At 35.0% G+C, this 20,488-nt stretch overlaps 1 protein-coding gene across 1 annotated transcript in view; it reads left to right on the top strand.

Annotated features, from left to right (window-relative positions):
* Positions 1–14,489, top strand: part of LOC126979407 (neuroligin-1-like) — a gene marked incomplete at its 3' end in the record, with an annotated part of 136,327 nt that extends 121,838 nt beyond the window's left edge. The window contains exons 11-12 of the mRNA XM_050828692.1: positions 13,940–14,091; positions 14,444–14,489. Of these exons, the coding sequence (XP_050684649.1) occupies positions 13,940–14,091; positions 14,444–14,489 (198 nt within the window). The remainder of the gene's footprint in view (positions 1–13,939; positions 14,092–14,443) is intronic.
* Positions 14,490–20,488: the final 5,999 nt, after the last annotated feature.

The following is a 20,488-nucleotide window of genomic DNA, read 5'->3' as shown; positions in this document are numbered from 1 at the left end:
ATCCCGTTGAGTTTTTTGCGCCCGTTCTGCTCCGGTCTGAGGCATACTTTTTTGGATGTGTGGTAGTTTTAGACTATTTTGAATAAAAATATTTGTACTTGATATTACAGTACTCACCCCTCTATATAACTGTTGTTATAAAGAGGGTGTATGTACGTGTAAGTTCGTTTCAAAAACAGACACCACAACGTACATTTATATAATTATTAAAGGTCAGTTGAAATGCCATCCATAGCCTGATATAAACCTGATGAAACCAAGTGATCCATAAATACTAACGCCCGTTCACAGTGATGAATTAAGTTCAAAACAACATGGAAAATTCTTTTAAATAACACATTTAAAGAAACTCTAAAATACAAAACATCATATTGAAAGAAACTTCACATTATATATGACACGATTTCCTTTCAACACCGAGAGCTGTTTGACAAACTGTTTTTGCATTATATGCACAAAAGCCGTGGCACTTGTGAAAGGCTGAGAAGTTCATTATTTCATTTCAAGAAAATTTTGTTACAAAACCTATATTCTTGGTAAACTTCCAAACAATAATTATTGTTGAATAATCTCTTCCTATATAACCATACCGGTGACGAATGTCATGCTTTGAATATGTTTTTCGCAAGAGGAAATATGTTTGTCAAAAGAGATTCATCGTTATGTATGACTTGAATTGATCCATGATGTCATGACCTAATTGAAGAGCCAATGTACTCGTATTTTCCAATCCTTATTTATTTATTAAAATAAACTTCATGGGTAATATTTTATTGTTAGCGATTCGATTCAATTCATGTCTTGTTAATTTTGTTGCGATTTATTGATAGTATTGCGCTCTTTGATTTTTTTTATGGAACGTGAGGATATACGGGCGTACGGGTCACCTGATGTTAAGTGATCACCACCGCCCACATTCTCTTGCAACACCAGAAGAATCACAGGAGTGTTACGGGCTTTTATGACAAGTGTATGCGCTTTTCTTGAAGGAACCCATGTCGTATCGTCCTGAAAACACTGCACGAAGAAGCTCATTCCACAGCTCGGTTGTACGTGAAAGAAAGAAAGTGGAAATCGCCCTCTTAAGGTCAAGCAGCTCTTCAAAACACTCCCCGTGATAAATGCGGTAAAAGATACACAATGAAGCGACGTATCTACGCAACGCCGAGAGATCTAGCCCTTCTCTATCTAGTAAATCCTTGACAATTCAAACAGCTCTGCATTGCACGCGGTCAAATGGTTCGAGCTGATACTAACATGCGCCAAGCCAGAGATGACAGCAATACTCCACATTATGTGGCCAGACCTGCGCTTTGTAGAGCTAGAATGTAATATTATAAACTATTTGCCTGATAATCTACAAAAAATTGTATAAAAACAATGAAAAATTTTACAAGCTTACCTACTGAAAAAATATATTTAGAACAACAAACATATTAATATATTTGTGTAGACTAACCTAGATATTAAAATACCATTATATTTCTATTTATTATAATTATTGCAATGTAACGTACAACTTACCCAGATAAACCCTTTAGAGATTTTCATACTACACTGGCCTTCAAAAGTAAGTATCACACTTTTAAAATTGGGATAACGTTTTAAGTTCACAAGACATACTTTCGAAATAAAAAGGACTCCAAAGAGAATTTAATTTTGTACATAAAAACTTTATAGTCGGTAACCTTCTTTTAAGAATTGGCTGAAAAAAAACATCAAAAACAAAACCATTCCTTTTTCAAAGTGGACGTTTCCGAATTACAATTTTACCATTCACATTTTTCTTTCTGTTTTAAATTTTTTCAAGATCGATGGGTCTTGTTTTAAAAATTTATGCTAAAAAGCACATAACATTTATTTATCATGCCTCTTTCAGTTGAAGAATGTGCTAGGATCATGGCTTTTCTGGAACTAGGCATCAGTATGCGTCGCACTGAAGGAATGGTGGGTGTGACGGTACAAACGGTCCAGGAGGTAAAGCGAAGGTACGAAGAGACTGGACACCATCTGAGGAGACCTTGTAATGGCAGACCCAGCTGTACCAGTGCCCGAGAAGATCGTTATATTATTTCCACTGTGTTAAGAAATCGCCACCAAAATGCAGTTGAAGTCCAGCAACAGATACTTCAGACCCGGAGAGACTACATTAGTGACAGTACAGTGAGACGAAGACTTGGTAAAGCAATATGAAACCCCGAAGACCAGCGAGTGGCCCAAAACTCGAGAGACAGCATCGAGTAGCGAGACTGCAATACGCCCATGAACACATGCAGTGGGATGAAGAAGAATAGTCAAGAATTTTGTTTGCAGATGAGTCTCGATTCTCCCTTTACACTTCTGATGGAAGGCGAAGTATTTACAGGCGACCTGGTGAGCGATACCTTCAAGCCTGCATCTCAGATAGAGATCAATCCATCCAATACGGTGGAAGCAGTGTAACTGCACTGTGTAAGTGCACTGGGCAAAGATATGCTCAAGAGATTTTCAATGAGTATGCAGGGCCGTATTTATCAAATATGGGTGATGGATCGATGCTGATGCATGATAATGCCCGGCCACACACGGCTCATATCGTACAAGAGTATATTCAGGAGGTCGGTATCAGCGTGATGGCTTGGCCATCAAGAAGTCCTGATCTCAACCCGATTGAACACGCATGGGATGAGCTTGGGAGGCTAGTCAGAAATCGCAGACCACCACCTACTACCCTCAGCGCACTAAAGCAGGCCCTGGTAGAAGAATGGGAGAATATTCCCCAACATCGGCTCCGAAACCTAGTGTTCAGTATGCCAAACCGGCTCGAAGCTGTAATCAGAGCTCGAGGAGGCAATACCAGTTATTAAAAATTAAATAACTTGTAATACATTTTAGTTGAATTTTTTTACACTAAACTAAAAATGTCTATTTTCATTGTTTTATCTTTTTTAAGTTAAAAGTTTAACTAATGTATAATTTTAGTTTCTAAGAATTAAAGCCTATAAAATTTGCAACAAAACGTTTTTAATCTTAAATCTCTACCTTCTATAGTTAAGAAAAAAAATTAATTTGAAAAGTGTGATACTTACTTTTGCAGGCCAGTGTATTTACCAAGTTATATAACTTTTATTGTTTTTGTTTTGAACAATAAATAGCAAAAAATATGAAAATATATATGTTACATAGTAATTAATAGGAAGCTCTTCTACAAGGTTGTAGCAAAAAGCAAACAACACTAGAGTTTTTATGTTATATTAGTATACTCACCAGTGGGAGACTCCTTTGCACAGGATGCCGGCTAGATTATGGGTACCACAACGGTGTTTATTTCTGCCGTGAAGCAGTAATATGTAAGCATTATTGGGTTTGTGTCTGAACAGCACCATAGCTAGTAAAATAACTGGGCAAATGAGACTTAACATCTTATGTCTCAAGGTGACGAGGTGACGCAATTGTAGTGCCGCTCAGAATTTATGGGTTTTTCAAGAATTATGAGCGGTACTTTATTGTAATGGGCAGGGCGTTTCAATAACCTTCAGTTGAACGACCTGCTCGTCTCGTCCCTTATCTTCATTAAGTTAATTGTTAATAATAATAAAATAAAAATAAAAAAAGTTTTTTTTTTATTAGGTTCACTAAACGGGATACACTCTTAATGTTGTATAGAACAGAAAAATATGTTAACATGTTGGGGCGAGTGCCTCCTTCTGCTTTTTCTAGCAGAAGTCTTCTGAACCTAGGGACTGACGGATTGAATATGTCTACCTTCTGACAGACTTCTTATTACAGAGAACAAATGCGATATAAACTAGAATGTTGACCATAATTTGTGCGTGTTGAGGGTAGACTGAACGTTTTCCTATTAATAATACGGCTGCAGTGCCGTGGGGCAGCCAAGGTAATTTTACTCAGTAAAAGTGGACTGTCTATGTGGCCATGAATCAGTTTGTGTAAAAAGATAAGGTCTGACACTTTCCTACGCTGTAAAAGAGACGTCATACCAAAATGCACAAGTCTAGATTCGTAGCAGTCTAATGGATGACAAAGATTACTTGAATATAAGATAACTTGATATAAGAATTTCGACTGCACCTGCTCTAACCACTTAATATGAACTTTGTAAGTAGGTTTCCACACCGGACTGCAATACACTAAAAGACTACGCACGTAGCTGTTAAAAAGTATCTTCGACACATCAGGGTCTTTGAAAAATTTAGTTTGTCTAATCACAAAACCTGAAAGACAAGATGTCTTTTTGGAAATGTAGTCTATGTGCTCTCTAAAATCTAATTTTGTGTCAACCATGACGCCTAAATCTCGCATTGTACAAACTTCTTTTAGTGGACACGCATTTATGAAGTAAATAAGTAGTGAAGAATTTCGTTTTCGAGAAAAGTTTAAGTAAAAACATTTTGAGGAGTTTAAGACCACCCTATTACTAACACACCAATCGCAGAATGTATCAAGATCACTTTGTAATATGATCGTATCTTCTGTAGATTTAATTTCACGATAAATTTTTAAGTCGTCTGCAAACATTTGAAATTTGGATTTTAATTTAGTCGCTAGATTGTTCACAAAGACCAAGAAAAAAGGGGCCCTAAATGGGAGCCCTGTGGAACCCCTGATGGCACGGCTCTTGAAATTGACTTAAAGCCACGGATCTTTACAATTTGGGAACGGTTCTGCAAATAGGATTCGCACCACCGCAGTAGAGAGCCACATATTCCTGCGTGACCAAGTTTTTCTATGAGCAGTACGTAGTCAACCACATCGAAGGCTTTTGATAAATCAGTGTAAATAGCATGCAATTCGTGACCATCTGTGAAAGCTTGAGTAATGTCACTAACAAAATCCACAAGATTCGATGTAGTTGATCTACCAGGTAGAAATCCATGCTGTTGGGGTATGAGCAAGGGTTTAAGGTGGAAAAAAATATTTTTCTGAACGAGTAATTCAAACAGCTAACCGATAGCAGACAAAATTGAGATGGGCCGGTAGTTAGTAATATCTCCAGGATCTTCCTTCTTGTAAATTGGACTGATGTGCGGAACCTTCCATCTTGAGGGAAAAGTTCCACATAGTAAAGACTTATTGAAAATGATTCGTAGCGGCTCAGCCAATTTTGTGCCACAGGCCTTTAAGAAACTAGGTAGGTAGTATAATAGTAGTTTATTATAATATATTTAATTACTACAATGCATACCTTCCTTCGTCATCAGATCAGTTGGATAGATATTATTATTTTCGTTGAAATCTTCAAATATAAGTTGGTTGTTACTCGTGAAATATATAATATCACTAGCTTTTACCCGCGACTTCATCCGCGTTGAATAGTTACTTTCATTAATTTTTTAGTATACTTTTCAAATAATACTCATGAAAAACTGCTCTCTTCGCTGGCAGCGCTCTTCTATGATGCAACGCAGATCCCTTTTCATTGTGGACAGTATCTTAAATAATTTTTCCCTGTGAGCTTTAATCTTCTATTGCATCCCCATGTAGGCTAATATTTCAAAAATGCCCGAACAAATGTTTATAAATTATTTCTAGTAAAGTGCCTAAATACAAAGTTTCATGGTTTTATCTTCGATAGAGACGAATTTCCATAGAACCTGCCGTCCCCTATTTCAAACCCTCCATTTATTTTTTTGCAATAAAAGGTAGCCTATGCATTTTTCAAACTCTTGTCTATCTATGTACTAAATTTTATCAAAATTGATTCGGTGGTTTAGGCGTGAATGCGAAAATATCAGTTTTATCAGTTTCACTTCTAAATTATACTCTCAAATTAAAGACCTGCTCCATTTTTATATTCTAAAAATAAAAGTTATACAGTCAGGTTTTTAGTAAACATAAATACTTTACTGCAAAATATTGCACATTAACTAGTAAATATAATCTCAAATTGTAACTATAAATTACTGAAATTAACACTAATTGTCTAGCGTACTCGGCTAATTACTCTTTAAGCCATTAATTGCGTATATCTAACATAGGTGGAACAAATGACTTTGAGGTAATGGAGTTACATGGCCCTCATTCTAATAGTGGCGCACTGAAGAGGAATTTAGGACGCAAGAATATACACGTGATCCTAAAAGTATACTATCATAGTTTTTTTTTATGAAAATAAGGGACAAGACGAGCAGGACGTCAGCTGATGGTAATTGATACGCCCTGCAGCGCCTCTCAGAATTCTTAAAAAAATCAAAATTTCTGAGCGGCACTACAACTGCGCTCGTCACCTTGAGACATAAGATGTTAAGTCTCATTTGCCCAGTAATTTCACTAACTACGGTGCCCTTCAGGCCGAAACACAAAAATGCTAACACATTACAGCTTCACGGCAGAAATAGGCGCCGTTGTGCTACCCATAATCTTGCCGGCATCCTGTGCAAAGGAGCCTCCCACTGCTAAAGTTGTTTCTCGCACCGCAGCACTGGGTACTGTAATTTCGAAGGATTTTCAATTTCACGGTGAATCTAGAATCACAAGCCTCTGTCAAATGTGTTGATCATAAGGCTGTAGATAAAAATTGCAGCACCGTTTAAAAATGTGGTACTCCAGGACTGGATTATACGTCTTTGAACGTCCACATCCAGGACCTGCACCTGGTGCTGATACTCAGGCTGCCTCATAATACGCAGGGAACAAATCTGTGCTGACTCGTGGCAAACAGATGATAAGAGCGAGAGGATCAAAAAGCTGTCCTCCAAGTTCGCCTTGGATGTTTTTTATATCAGGAGGAGGATCTATATCACTTTCACCTGGAGACCAAGACACAGTCACCTTTTCTGATAGAAAGAAAGAAAAGAAAGAAAAAACATTTATTCTGCAACTTAAACCTAGTATACAAGTAGACTTATTTATTAATTTATGTTCACATGCAGGATTGGAGTTCACTTCAGCATAATACTGGTCATACCCACAGGTGATATGATCAGCGCTGGTCTTCCAGAGAACCCCACTGATACACCTTACTTCTCCTACCCAGAATATTAACTGAAACACTTTATACCACGGAGTAGTGTGTGAGCTTACGTCTCAAGTAATTTCTATACTTGACGCCTGAGTATTCTTGAAGGACAGGACTTTACATTCTCTGACTGTAACGCAGAGACTAACTGACTGCTTGAGCATATCTAAATGGACACAGATTTCGTGTTAGAGCAAATCCTCAACACAGAGATCGTGATTCTTGGCGATTTCAATTCCCACAACACGCAACTGGTACAGCTGGACTACTAGTCGTACGCTATATTGACAAGTTAAATACATCTCCTCACAATGTCGATAATTTTGAAGATCTGTCACTGTCTGTTGAGGACTTATTTTCTGTCTGACATAACTGATTATTGCACTGGCACGAGTTTCAATCGATATATCATACGGCTTCACTTTTAGACTTTCCGTTGACCTCACATCTGAACTGCTTCTTGGTTATCTACTGCAACTGCCTGGCGGCTTTCCATTATTAAAAGCAGTTTGAAACCGATTGAGGTTCTAGTGTCTATTACACTAAACCGTAGAAAATCATACTACAAAAATAAATACGTGTGGTAAATCCATGGTCAATCCATGATGATGTTCAAATGCAATTTCCGAAAGAATGCCACAGATGAACAGTATTTTGCAACCACAGAGTTTCAGTTTCTATTTTTTAAAATTTCCAGAAATATTTCGATTTCCATAATTTACACAGTATGTATTTGCACAATTTTTTGATTTTTTTTTATGGAAAAGGAGGACAAATGAGTATACGGGTCACTTGGTGTTAAGTGATCTCCGCCGCTCACATTCTCTTGCAACACCAGAGGAATTACAGGAGCGTTGCTGGCCCTTAACGTTAGGAAGGTGTACGTGCTTTTTTTAAAGGCACCAATGTTATATCGGTCTGGAAACACAGCACAAAGTTCCACAGCTTTGTAAAACAACTACCATTATTTATAGTTTTTAAAATCTTATTCACCCTTATAATTCAAACCAAAAACATTGATTTCTAAAGATTGATTATGCAAAATCTTTAATATGTATTTATAAAATCGGAGCGCTGACATTAAACATCGTATTATAACAGTATCATAAATTTCTTTGATGTTAAAGCCTCTCGTGAAAATCGTGAATGCCGTTGTCATACTTGTTATTATTGTGACTTCCAGCATTATTGCTTGTCGCTCTTTATTACCCTTTATTGTATTTTCTGATCATTAAAACATATATAAGTTTTTGAATAGGATGTGTAAATTATTTCTTTTATGACTTTAGAGATCATATAAAATTACATCAGAATAGATCTATCGGAAAAACTAAATGTTAAAAATAATTTTAAGTATACTATATTACAAAAATAATATGCTGAAGAATTTTTTTTTGTGATACCAAGATGAGACGAGCAAAATGTTCAGTTGATGTTTATTGATATGCATGCCCATTTCACTGCAGTGCCGCTAAGGATTATTGAAAAAGTCTAAAAATGTGAGCGGCACTACAATTGCACTCGTCACCTTGAGACTGAAGATGTCAAGTCTCATTTGCCCAGTAATTTCACTAGCTACAGCGCCCTTCAGATAAAACACAGTAATGCTTACACAATATTACTGCTTCACGGCAGAAATAGGCGAAATAGTACTCGATTATATAATAAGAAATTAAAAATGAGTTCTTAAAGAGAAACTAAGTTTACAAAATAATTCTACGGGCGCATCCTAACAATTTACGGAAGTTCAGCTCGATAGTCTTCATGTTACACCAAGTAATTAAACACGGTTATCGGCAAGATCCAGGTTTCTAGTCGTAGTAGATGAAACCGGAGATCTTCATAACCTGGTTAAATTCGTAGCTGTTATTAATATAAGCGGTAGTAAAGTTGGCTCGTTTGCCGATGGATGTTGAACTAACGGAGCAAGTCAATGAGGTGGTCAGACGCTTAGTAAATTACCTCGGCAACCTGAGATTGTTTGTGAGGTATATTTTAAAGTTTAGTTACGAGAACTAACGGGTATGCTGGCTTGTAGCAATTTGCAATTTGTTGCCTTAGAACTAATAGCGTAGAAGCCAATACTACTGATTTAAATACTGTCACAGTACGTTGCATGTAATTTACAAATCTTTAAAAATAATGCAGTTTTTATGTTTTTTTATCTGTCTCTGATTCTTAGGTCGCCTGACATATCTTTAGATTTGATATATCTACACTACTAACTTATCTAATATAACATGAGCCAAAACGAAGTCAACGCAATCAACTAATAATATTTAAATTCATGTTCAATGAGCTTGGTAAATCTGTATTGTATTTTATGTGCTTACGATCACAGATGAGAAAACTTTATAAAAACTTGGATAATATGATATGATGTACAACAATTTTTATGCAGTTAATAATAATGTTTAAGAGAATTATGCTATTGCATCATTTCAGTACAAAATACTTTCGAGGTGATGTAAAAGTAAAGTGATTTTTAAGGTGACTTAACAAACAAAAATCAGAAGTAATGCCTTATCTCTCAAAGAAAAATTTAAAGAAATAAATATTATGACTGTTCATTCTCAGTACATTTATGAAAATTTCATATACGTTCATAAAAATCGTCAACTTTTTGCTCTTAATAGTGATTTTCATTATTATAGCACTAGAAATAAGGGATTGATTGTAAATAATTCTAGTAGGCGTCATAAGATACATAATTGCTTTAGGGGTAAATGTATACACTTCTATAATAAAGTCCCAGCCACTGTTCAGGCATTATCTATAAATAAATGTAAATGTTTTATAAAAAAAATGGCTCTGTCGTAAATCCTATTACTCCACTGCTAAATATCTACATGATCGGACATCCTGGGACTAGATATACAATATTGTATATTTTTATTGAAAAGAACGCAAAAAAAGAATGCTGGGAGAGTTTCTTGCGCCGCTTCTTCTCTCTCAGAGCGCCATTTGTTTCCGAAGCGGTAGTAGTATCTAGTAGTTATTAGAAATGACATCAAAAATAATTCTAAAGGAATCAATTTTGAGAAAATAAATGCCTTTTATGCCTTTATCCTACAACTTGTAGGTACCATGCTTTCCTTTATTGTTGTTGGAACCGCTGAACGTTTTGCTTTCATTTTAAAACAAATTTAAAATCCACATGGAATTCTAAAAATTGATTTTCACTTAACGCTACCACCTCAAGGCATCGTTCCAATTGGCAGAGACACAGGCTGTGTTGTAAATTCTTGCAATAAATTTATTTCAGAAGAATCTGCTTTCTCAAATGTCAATATTTGTCTTGATGCTGTTTCAACTAAATACAAAACTCATTGTTATTTCTGACAGAAAGAAATATTGCCTGTCTAATTACAATCTATATATATAAAATTCACGTGTCATGGTGTTAAACTTTGAACTCCTCCGAAACGGCTTGACCGATTCTCATGAAATTTTGAGTACATATTGGGTAGGTCTGAGAATCGGATAACATCTATTTTTCATCCCTCTAAATGTTAAGGGTGGTCCACACGATTTTTTTAAAATTTTGTTTGATTATGAGTCAGCATTAAAAAATACACACAACTTAAAATTTTCACCCATCTACGACCAACAGTTACTTTTGTATTGCGATTTTAAGTTTGCTGGGTCAGCTAGTGTGTTTATATTTTAACACCAAATAAAATATATATAACTTATCGATCAAAAAATAATAGGTGAAAACACTATAAATAAAATAAAATGCATAATAGAAAGCGCAACCAAATCATTTTCAATAAGCTTAGGTGTTTAGTCATGTCGAAAATGTTTCAAAGCCTTAAATTAAACAAATTCTTTGGCTCATTTTTTTGTGTTATCAACTTGAGGTACCGGCTGTATGGGCTTGAACCCTTTGCCTATCCCAGTAATAGACAAAGAAATAAAAGAAAAAAGTCTACTGATGGCGCCAGTTCGATAATCGACTCTAGGTTAATAAAAAGTTCATTTTTGAATAAAAACCTTTTACAAAGAAGGTATGCTGAGAGTATTCACACGAATTTCAACGTTTGGAATTCTAATCATTTTTCTCCCTGGGGCTTTTCGCAATATTATTCACCATTGCGGTTTGAAAGATAATAACAACTTCCTTTACTTTGACATTTCGTAATATAAATTGAATACGCCACTCGAGCTTACAATAGTATCGCTTCCCAGGTGGACCCTCAAATTTTTATAATCTCTATTACAAAATAAATGTCAGTATGAGTTATACTCAAACTGATCAGTAATCAAGTAAAATTAGGTTTAGGAACAATAAGAATGAGAAAATTTATTGAAGTGAAAACTTCTCTAGCGGCGTTGAGCACTTTTCTTGGGATGGGTATAAAATGTTAAGCTCGCGTCAAGACACGTGGCCTGATCAAAATTTTGTAAGACAGTGGTTCAAATTATCGATGAAAGATTTATAATTTTATCTAATTATAATTCGGCTATTTCATCTTAATCATGATACGGTCATTGGACCTGTCATTCATTAATTAAACATAATTCAAGGGATGTAGGTAAGAAATTAACTTTGTATCACAATTACAATATGTTTGTTCTCTGAAGTTAAAATATAAATCATTCACTCATTCTGACTACTTTAAAAGACACATATTTTTTTTTTCTTCATTTTTGGTTCTCACTTGGTTTTCTTATCATTCAGCTTGTTATTTGTTAAAGTAACAGTATCTACATTCCAAATTTGAAAGAAAAACCACTTATAAATTTTGTTAAAATATCACTCTGAATCCGTAGGAATTAAAAAACCTATTTTTTTCTCACCTCGAGGAAAAGCTGTCGTTTAGTTCCTGGTACGAGGGACAAAAGTAGCTTATTCTCTCCCGGCAAGATGATTTTTGTCCCTCGTACCAGGGACTAAAAGCGAGCTTTTCATCCAGGTGGAAAGAAATCGTATACGCAGCACGTGAGATAAGTTAGGACATTGCTACCCGCGTTCGTCACCCTCGCCTTTGGCTCGGATGTCAATATTCCGTGGGTGAGAATGACCTACTTTTCTCACTAGGTGCGTAATCTACATATATATAAATGAATTGCTGTTCGTTAGTCTCGCTAAAACTCGAGAACGGCTGGACCGATTTGGCTAATTTTGGTCTTGAATTATTTGTGGAAGCCCAGAGAAGGTTTAAAAGATGAATAAATATGAAAATACTCGGAATTAAATAAAAACAATAACTTTGATTTACCTTTGATGTGTCCCCCGTCGTTCAGAAATCAAATTAAAATAATAGTTTAAAATGAACAACTTATTAGAATTTTTATATCTTTATAACTTTTTCAGGAGGTAAAAAATAAACTTAATTTTAGGAAACTATGGAAGGTAGATTGAATACAGTTGTTATCTATCTATCAGATTATGTTTATGTGGATTGATACATCTTAAGTTTTGTCACAAATTAAATTATTTGACATACATACAAACGTTTAGGTCTTTTATTTATCGATTGAGGCAGTACGAAGTCTGCCGGATCAGCTAGTATACTATAATTCCCTATTAACAGGAAACTAACTAGCACTGTTTAGACAGATGTGTCAAAAAGACATTTTTTCTTTTTAAATATTGAACTCGAATAAAGACATAAAACGAGCCGTCAACAAAAAAATATCAAGCACCGTTTAGCTAAAATTGTTTTGCAAGTGTCTTGTTTATTTGGATGACATGAAAAGAAAACGTTACATCAAATATTAATATCTTCGAAATACGTCTGCGACTCAAGCAGGGCATTGTAAAAATTTTACTTGAAATGTCGTCAAGTTTTCTTCTTTATGATGTATTTTTCTTTCACAAAATACATTCGGAATTTCTTGTCGAAACTAATAAACTACTTCTGTGTTGAATTTCTCACCTGGGGAATTAGATGTGAATTCAATTTGTCTGGACGCCTCGGCGCCTTCATAGGTATTAGTCGGGCTTAAATAATTATAAAGCTAGGCTTTCGATGTCGTTTTACTATCAGAATATATTGTAATATTTTTTAATGGATCACCAATATAAGAAACAGTAGTCACTGTAATGTTTAATTAAGTCAATAATTACATTGCTTTAATTATAAAATCTAACTCTTCCTACAATTTAAGGTAATCACAGCATGATTTGCCAATTTATTATTTAAAACTACCTAAGTATTATATTCTGAGGACATCCTCATATATCTACATAGATAAAAAATAAAGTGTGCCATATCTACATAGATATGGCACACTTTATGAGCTTTAATTTAAAGTTGTTCAGACTATCAAAATTAATGTCAATATTTGGACTTTTCTATGTATGCTCACTAGAGCATTATAGAGAATTATAGCGACGAGAAATGCGCACCACAGGTGAATCACGTCCTAGATTGGTTTTATAGAAACTTGGCTCAAACAAATCACATAGATGTCGTGGGATTCTGGCAGTAAATTTAATAATAAAAGATACTACTTTAAAATAAGTTAATAAATTAAATTTATCTAAGGTTATGTTAATAAATAGATCTAATTCAAAAGTATTATATATACCTTTTATCATGTTTTAATAGATATCAGCTGATTTAATAATTATTGATGTTATCAGGTACATAATAGCAGATGTTACAGATACTAAAGATCATAATTGGTTCTCAGTTCTGTATGGATTTACGTACAATTTATTTTTTATACATGAAATATGTCTTTTATTGTTGCTTGCCTTATCTGCAATATTTTAATTCCTGAAATACCAGAATAATATATACTTAACGGTAACAATAAAGTAAAATAATAACTTGATTAATTTTGTCTTACAGCTATAAGTTATAGTGATATTTGCTTACTAATTTATAATAATTATAATGTCGTCATGATGAAAGATAAAAAAATAACTACAAATGAATCAAAGCCACACAAAATGGTCTAGAAGTCCAACAAGTTTTTTTTTAAATATAAAATTAAACATTAATAATTGTATCTCCGTCTAAATAGCGTCAAGGCTGCATCCACGGTGAAGATCTACCATATATCTTCGGAGCACCACTAGTGGGAAGCTTGGGACATTTCCCAAGGAATTTCACGAAAGCAGAAATCGCATTATCTGAGACTGTCATGCTCTACTGGGGAAACTTCGCGAAGACCGGGTAAGTTATATACGAAATATGAACTCTTAACTTACCATAACTAATTTTAATTCATTATAACAACTTTAGTTCAAATTTTGAATTCATATCTTTCTTGACGACTGTCTTAATTGTACGGTGCGTAGCCATAAACGCTTCCGTTATTTTTTAGTTCTTCAGTTATTTTTGTGCAATCATTCTTTTTTTTCACGTTGCTGAAAAGCTCGCTTTTAGTCCCTGGAAGGAGGGACAAAAGTGGACGGTTCTCACCCGGCAAGACGACTTTTCATCCAGGTGAAAAAATATCGTATACTCATCACGTGGGATAAGTAAGACATTACCACCCGCGATTGTCTTTTTTTTTATGGAATAGGAGGACAAACGAGCGTACGGGTCACCTGTTGTTAGAGAGCGCTAGTATGTGGGCCGGCTTGAAGTATTGCCGTGCTCAATTAATGGCGCCCAGTTTCTTTGAAGACAATTTGGCTTTGCCCTCCAGATGACCACGAAATTCACAATTGTCAATGTCAATATTCCGCGGGTGAGAATGACCTTCTTTTCTCCCTAGGTGCGTAATATACTATTTTGTCTCCACGCCACGGTGGATCTCTCATTTGATTTTTGCAAGTATATTTGGATGTGGTTTTTTTTCTCTATATATTCCCGGTCTGTCTTTAATTTCTTGTCTAACTATTTTGATATTTAGGTCATGATGCAGTCTCAGTCCATCATTTGTTTAATTTACCTTTGTATGTCAGTCCTAAAGCCAGTCTGATATTACGTTAAGCCAGCCGGAAATTTCATTATTATGTAAGAGCTAGCAACGATTTCAACAAATTGTTTAGATTGCATTTTTTTTGTCGTGGTAAATATTTTATATATTGTGTTGGCTTTACTTATTTAACTTCTTGAAGTTACACATTATGTACAGAATTCCGTTTCTATTTTAGTTGTTTGGGCGATGCCTCTATATTTCGTTGTTTTGTCATTGATTGTATTCTACCAGTGGGAGACTCCTTTGCACAGGATGCCGGCTAGATTATGGGTACCACAACGGGACCTATTCCTGCCGTGAAGCAGTAATATGTGAGCATTATTGTGTTTCGTACTGAAGGGCGCCATAGCTACTGAAATTACTGGGGAAATGAGACTTAACATTTTATGTCTCAAGGTGACGAGCGCAATTGAGAAGCCGCTCAGAAATTTTGGGGTTTTTCACGAATCCTGAGCATTGTAATGGGCAGGGCGTCTTAATTACCATCAGCTGAATATAATGCTCGTCCCTTATTGTCATAAATAAAAATTCTAACTTGATCATTATGTAAAACTTTAAGCTCATTGTTGCAACGTGCATGAATTTTTCAGAGATTTATCAGCGGTTTTATGTTCTTTACTTTCTTTTTTGAGATGATTAAATATCAAATTGTGTGAAACTATTTCTTGTTGTGTTTTGTCTTGATTGTAACAGCCAATATTACTTAGTTTGGTATGCTTATCAAATCTGTGGGCTCCTGAATGTCTACTGAAGTTACTGAAGTTGTATATCTGTGGCCACAAAATGTAGGGTTAAAATTTTAAGATATAAAGAGCAATTCATTTTATGTATAAACATAAAACAATTTGTTATGTTTTTAAAGTGATAACCCTCACTTCTGGGATTAATTACATTAATAAAACTGAAATCAAAATTTAATGAACGATGCGGGACTCGAACCCGCGACCTTCCAGCGCTCTTTCCAACTGAACCAAGCGATCGAGTGACATATCGTTGATAAAGTCTTGTATGCTTTATTCAACTCTCAGGTTGTTGGTCAGGTCAGGTCAGGGGTTCGAGTTCGTTCGTTTTTGTTTTCAGTTTACTTGTGTCTAAACATAATTTTTTATTATAAAAAAAAATCGCCAACCATGTCATAGATCGGTGGTTGCATAAATTAACAATTTTATATATAAATTTTCAAGTCACCAACTAATGATTCCGATTGAAGAAATCATTCGCATATTTGGTTCTTTACCCATTCTATTTAACAATTTATCTTACGTAAGTTTTCCTCCTCACATGTTCACATGCTTATTGATGAAATTAAATTTTAAAAATTGTTGTTAACAGAAGCCCAAATGAAGATAATGATATAGTACGACCTGGCCGCCAAGACCGAGCTAGAGGAAAAATTTTTGAATGGACAGCTTACGAAGAAGTTCATAAAAGATATCTGAATATTGATCTCAAATTGAAATTAAAGAATCACTACAGAGCTCACAGGTATCAATTGTAATTTTATAACAATATAATATATATATGTATTGGTTGAATAGATTATTTCAATTTATTAACAATATTTTATAAAGTCATTTTTACTTGTAGTTATTTTTGATAATTTATTAATTAATTAATGTAATATCTGTTCAAAATTCGTCGAAGGTAGCAAATATGCCTTGTGTTTTTATAATAACTCGGGTTTAGTGAGCGCCTATCATTTTAAGCATTCCGTACCTCGGTCCCACTTCCAGCTTAATAAATCAGCCTTAGAAACATTGTAATACTAAAATACTGTTCACAGATTGTCATTCTGGCTGAAGTTGATCCCGGATTTACACAGGCCTGGCGGTGAAGAAGTGCCACAAACACATCACCGACTTGAGGTAGACTCAGCATTACAGCCAACATTGAAAACATTCACTCCACCATTCAAAAAAGTTACTGAACTAATTTTACCAGACTCAGCAACCAAAATTCCATTACTAACTCTTCTTAATAATATGACAGCTGCTATAAATGTTATTGGAATGAATACAGCAACTCAAACTACAATAAGTTCATCTGATGTACATAAAACAGACACACAAAGTACTACACAACCAGAAGATGGATTTGCTGCGTATTCCACGGCGTTAAGTGTGACTATTGCTATCGGCTGCTCTTTACTAATTCTGAACGTCCTTATATTCGCTGGTGTATATTATCAAAGAGACAAAACGAGAATGAATGGACCAGAGCATGCAAATGGTTCACATTTGAAGAAACGCGCCGAGAACGGCCAAATGCCTAACAATATATGCGGTGATCTAGAAAGTGCGCTATCATTTCAAACTAGTCTTAAAAACGATCCAGCAACAATTTTAAGTCATCATCACACACACTCACACCATCAACTACCGCCGCCAGAGTTTGCGGATCTTCCAAGTAATAATATCTCTGGTATGGCGACATTGCCGCGGGCACCACCTCCTCCTAAAGTAGGTAAGAGTAGTATAAATACTTTAGCGAGCGGGCAGCTGCAAGAGAACCAACCGTTGCTATCAGCGCATCAGATGCAGATGATAAACACGAATACGTTGACGAAGAAGAATACGCAGTACAACGCGAAATCGAACGTGACGATGGAGGAGTTGAGAGTGTGACGTCAGCGGTCCTGACTGCAACGTACCGGCAGTTGCAGCGACGTCCACCACGACGAGATCGTGTGACTTCAGCCGGACCTTCTACAGTGCGTTAACGACTACATGTGACATTCTAACGCACCTGGAAGGTGTAAAACAAGTGACATGTGTGAAAATTGAACTAGATACAAGTGATTTAGTGACAAAAAACCAGTGTTCCCCTATTGAGGTATATTAGTAATAGAATGGTGAATAGAAAAAAATTGCTGTATTTATGGATTAAATCCCATTTTATGTTTGGTGCATAACCAACAGGACTTGCAAGTGATCTCAATAAAAAATTAAGTAAATTCATTGAAACGTCCGTCGACAAGTTAAAGCACGATAAATGTCTTTAGAAGTGTTTTCGTTTTAATCCTGTGAATCAAAGACGATCTCATATCTATACTAGTGATTAGAAAAATAGAATTGATAGAGACAATTGTAAATTGTATCGTTATAGACTATTGTATAAAGTTGTAAATATAGACATAACGGCTAAGCCATATCCATCCTAATAAAAGTTATAATCTTAAACGTTAGCGAGTTTATAAATATGGTATACTAAGTAGAATAATAATTGTATCTTACCATCATAGTAACTTTGTATTTCAGTCCGTTGATCTGAATACACGACAATTTTCTAATAAAATAGTTAATAATATAATAGAATAATAATGATAATAATTTGCAATCAAATATTAGTGATTCGAATAATTTTCATTCACGACTCAATGTGTCCGATTTTAAAGCAATAATTGTAATGAGGTAGAGATTCGTTTTTGTATCTACTGTCATATTTTGTTTGAATTTATGTAAAAAAAATCAAATCAAATTCGTATATCTACGTAACCCGATGAAGGCTCACCAACTCATACCTAAATTGAATGAATATTATTATGCATTAATTGCACAACTTTGTAGTTTTTTTATCCGCTCCTTCATTAATACAAATTGAATTATTAGGCACGGTAATCGGTTTCGTGTGCACGTGTCTTTATAATACCTTATTTATTTATATTGTGTAATCTGGAAGATAACGAATTCAAGCATGCTTGCAATCAATGCTCAGCTTTCACTGGTATTGTTACAATATGTCGCCGGATATTGAGCTTGGCCTTAGTTCTCCTACGCACTAGCGTTTAACCGCCACGGCGGCCTAAATTGCGCATTCATAGACTTCAAGACTAATAAATTCATTATTTAAATTAAAAAACGAGAAGATATTTGCTCTTCTGTTGGAAAATCATGTAAGAGTAGGTCCTTCAAATCTGGAAAATAATATACAAACTAGCCCATTTTTTGTAAAAGATGAATCCAGAATATATAATGTTAGTTTTCTTTAACTAATAGTTACAATAACGGCATTCATTTTCATTTTTAGATCAGCACGACCTCGAGTAGGCCAGCCACCTTACGCGAATACCAACTACGTCAGACATCTGACGGCTCAATCGAACTGCCTAGGCGGCAAGACGCTAGCGCGTAACGGGCTAGAGCATTTAGCGCGGTTTCATCGCCGTTGACCGTCTAGCAGCTATCTCGTATGCCAACACCATCAGGCGGCTGGCCGCTTACATAACGCTAGTGTGTAACAGGCTTAAGTACTTTGGAGTTATTAAGTTTCTCTCCAAAACCATCAAATGTTAGTGAAATATGCAGCCCAATACCAAGCAGAGTTCTGATAATTTCATATTATATACATAACTCAAAATATTTTGAACTGTGTGCATGTAAAGGTACGTGAGCTGCATAATATTATATTTTATTTCGAAAATAGATGGACCAATAGTTTTGTAAATATGTACATAAATACGGAATAACAGGATGTAAACTATGTGTTATACCATTAAAATCCATTTACTGACTGAAACAGAACTGTTATTTTATTCATTTGTTGATTAAATTTGCGGTTCTCAATATAACGGTAATGTTGAATAAAGTGAACCAATAATATTGTAGTTGATTATTAATGGCATCGTTTCATTTAAAACATCATTCGGTATGATTGCCTCAAATTTACTAGAAAAATTTCATAGCAAGTTGAACTTTATTACGTTATTCCGACTCTCTCTCATATTAAATTTCATTTGCGATGCAGAAATACTCTGGCAATTAAATTTAACTTTCAGTGATTCAGATAATATAACTTGTGTTAAGAGTCATATTAAATAAGATTAAATTTCTTTTTCAAATGTGCAGTTTCAATATTCAAATGTATTTGGAAACACATACAAGAAAATACTCATTTGACATAGCTTATACTTGTGTCCTAGTCGGTCGGACACAGTAATAGAAAAGTTGTCCATATAGTTGAGACAATTTTATGATAAAACGGTGATATAATTAATTCTAAACTAAGTATTCATTTATCGTTACTTATATTATATTATAATTATAACCATTCCTCCGGATACATGAAGAGGCACATCAACCTTTAACTTAGACAAGTTTCTATAAGCTGCTCTGAGTGAATTGTCAGCCGTCTCTCTATATCTCCTATTATGAAAACTAAAAAGCAGAGTTTTCGATGACAGGATAACCTAGGCACCACAATTAGCCACGACCATGATGCATGGACCAGCCATCGCCTGCCTCAACAATATTTTAGGTAAGGGAACGACCCACCCCATAGCACCACCACAAACAATAGCATTTCAGCGAGGATGACGTATTCGCTAGTTTCCAAGCTGAAACTTTTACCACGGCGTGAATCTCAGAGTAAGTAAAATAGACTTCTGTTTGCAGCCCCGTTTCCCTTTTACTTCTATCACGTCTATGACGTAATGTGCGTAGTAACACTCGTGTGGCACCTACTTCTAATGTTGCTATTCTAAGTTGCTATGCTGGACTGAAGGTAAAACAATGCGTATATTTTAATTCTTCAATTACCTACTTTTCTAGACTTGTGATTTATAGATTAGCTGAGGATTATATTATTATATAATCCTCAGTTCTTGTAAGATCAAAAGCAAAGTTATGGAAGGGTAAGAGTTTGTAT

This window comes from Leptidea sinapis, chromosome 3 (assembly GCF_905404315.1).
Source record: "Leptidea sinapis chromosome 3, ilLepSina1.1, whole genome shotgun sequence".
Taxonomy (NCBI): Eukaryota; Metazoa; Arthropoda; class Insecta; order Lepidoptera; family Pieridae; genus Leptidea; species Leptidea sinapis.
This window is presented reverse-complemented; position numbering and strand designations above follow the sequence as displayed.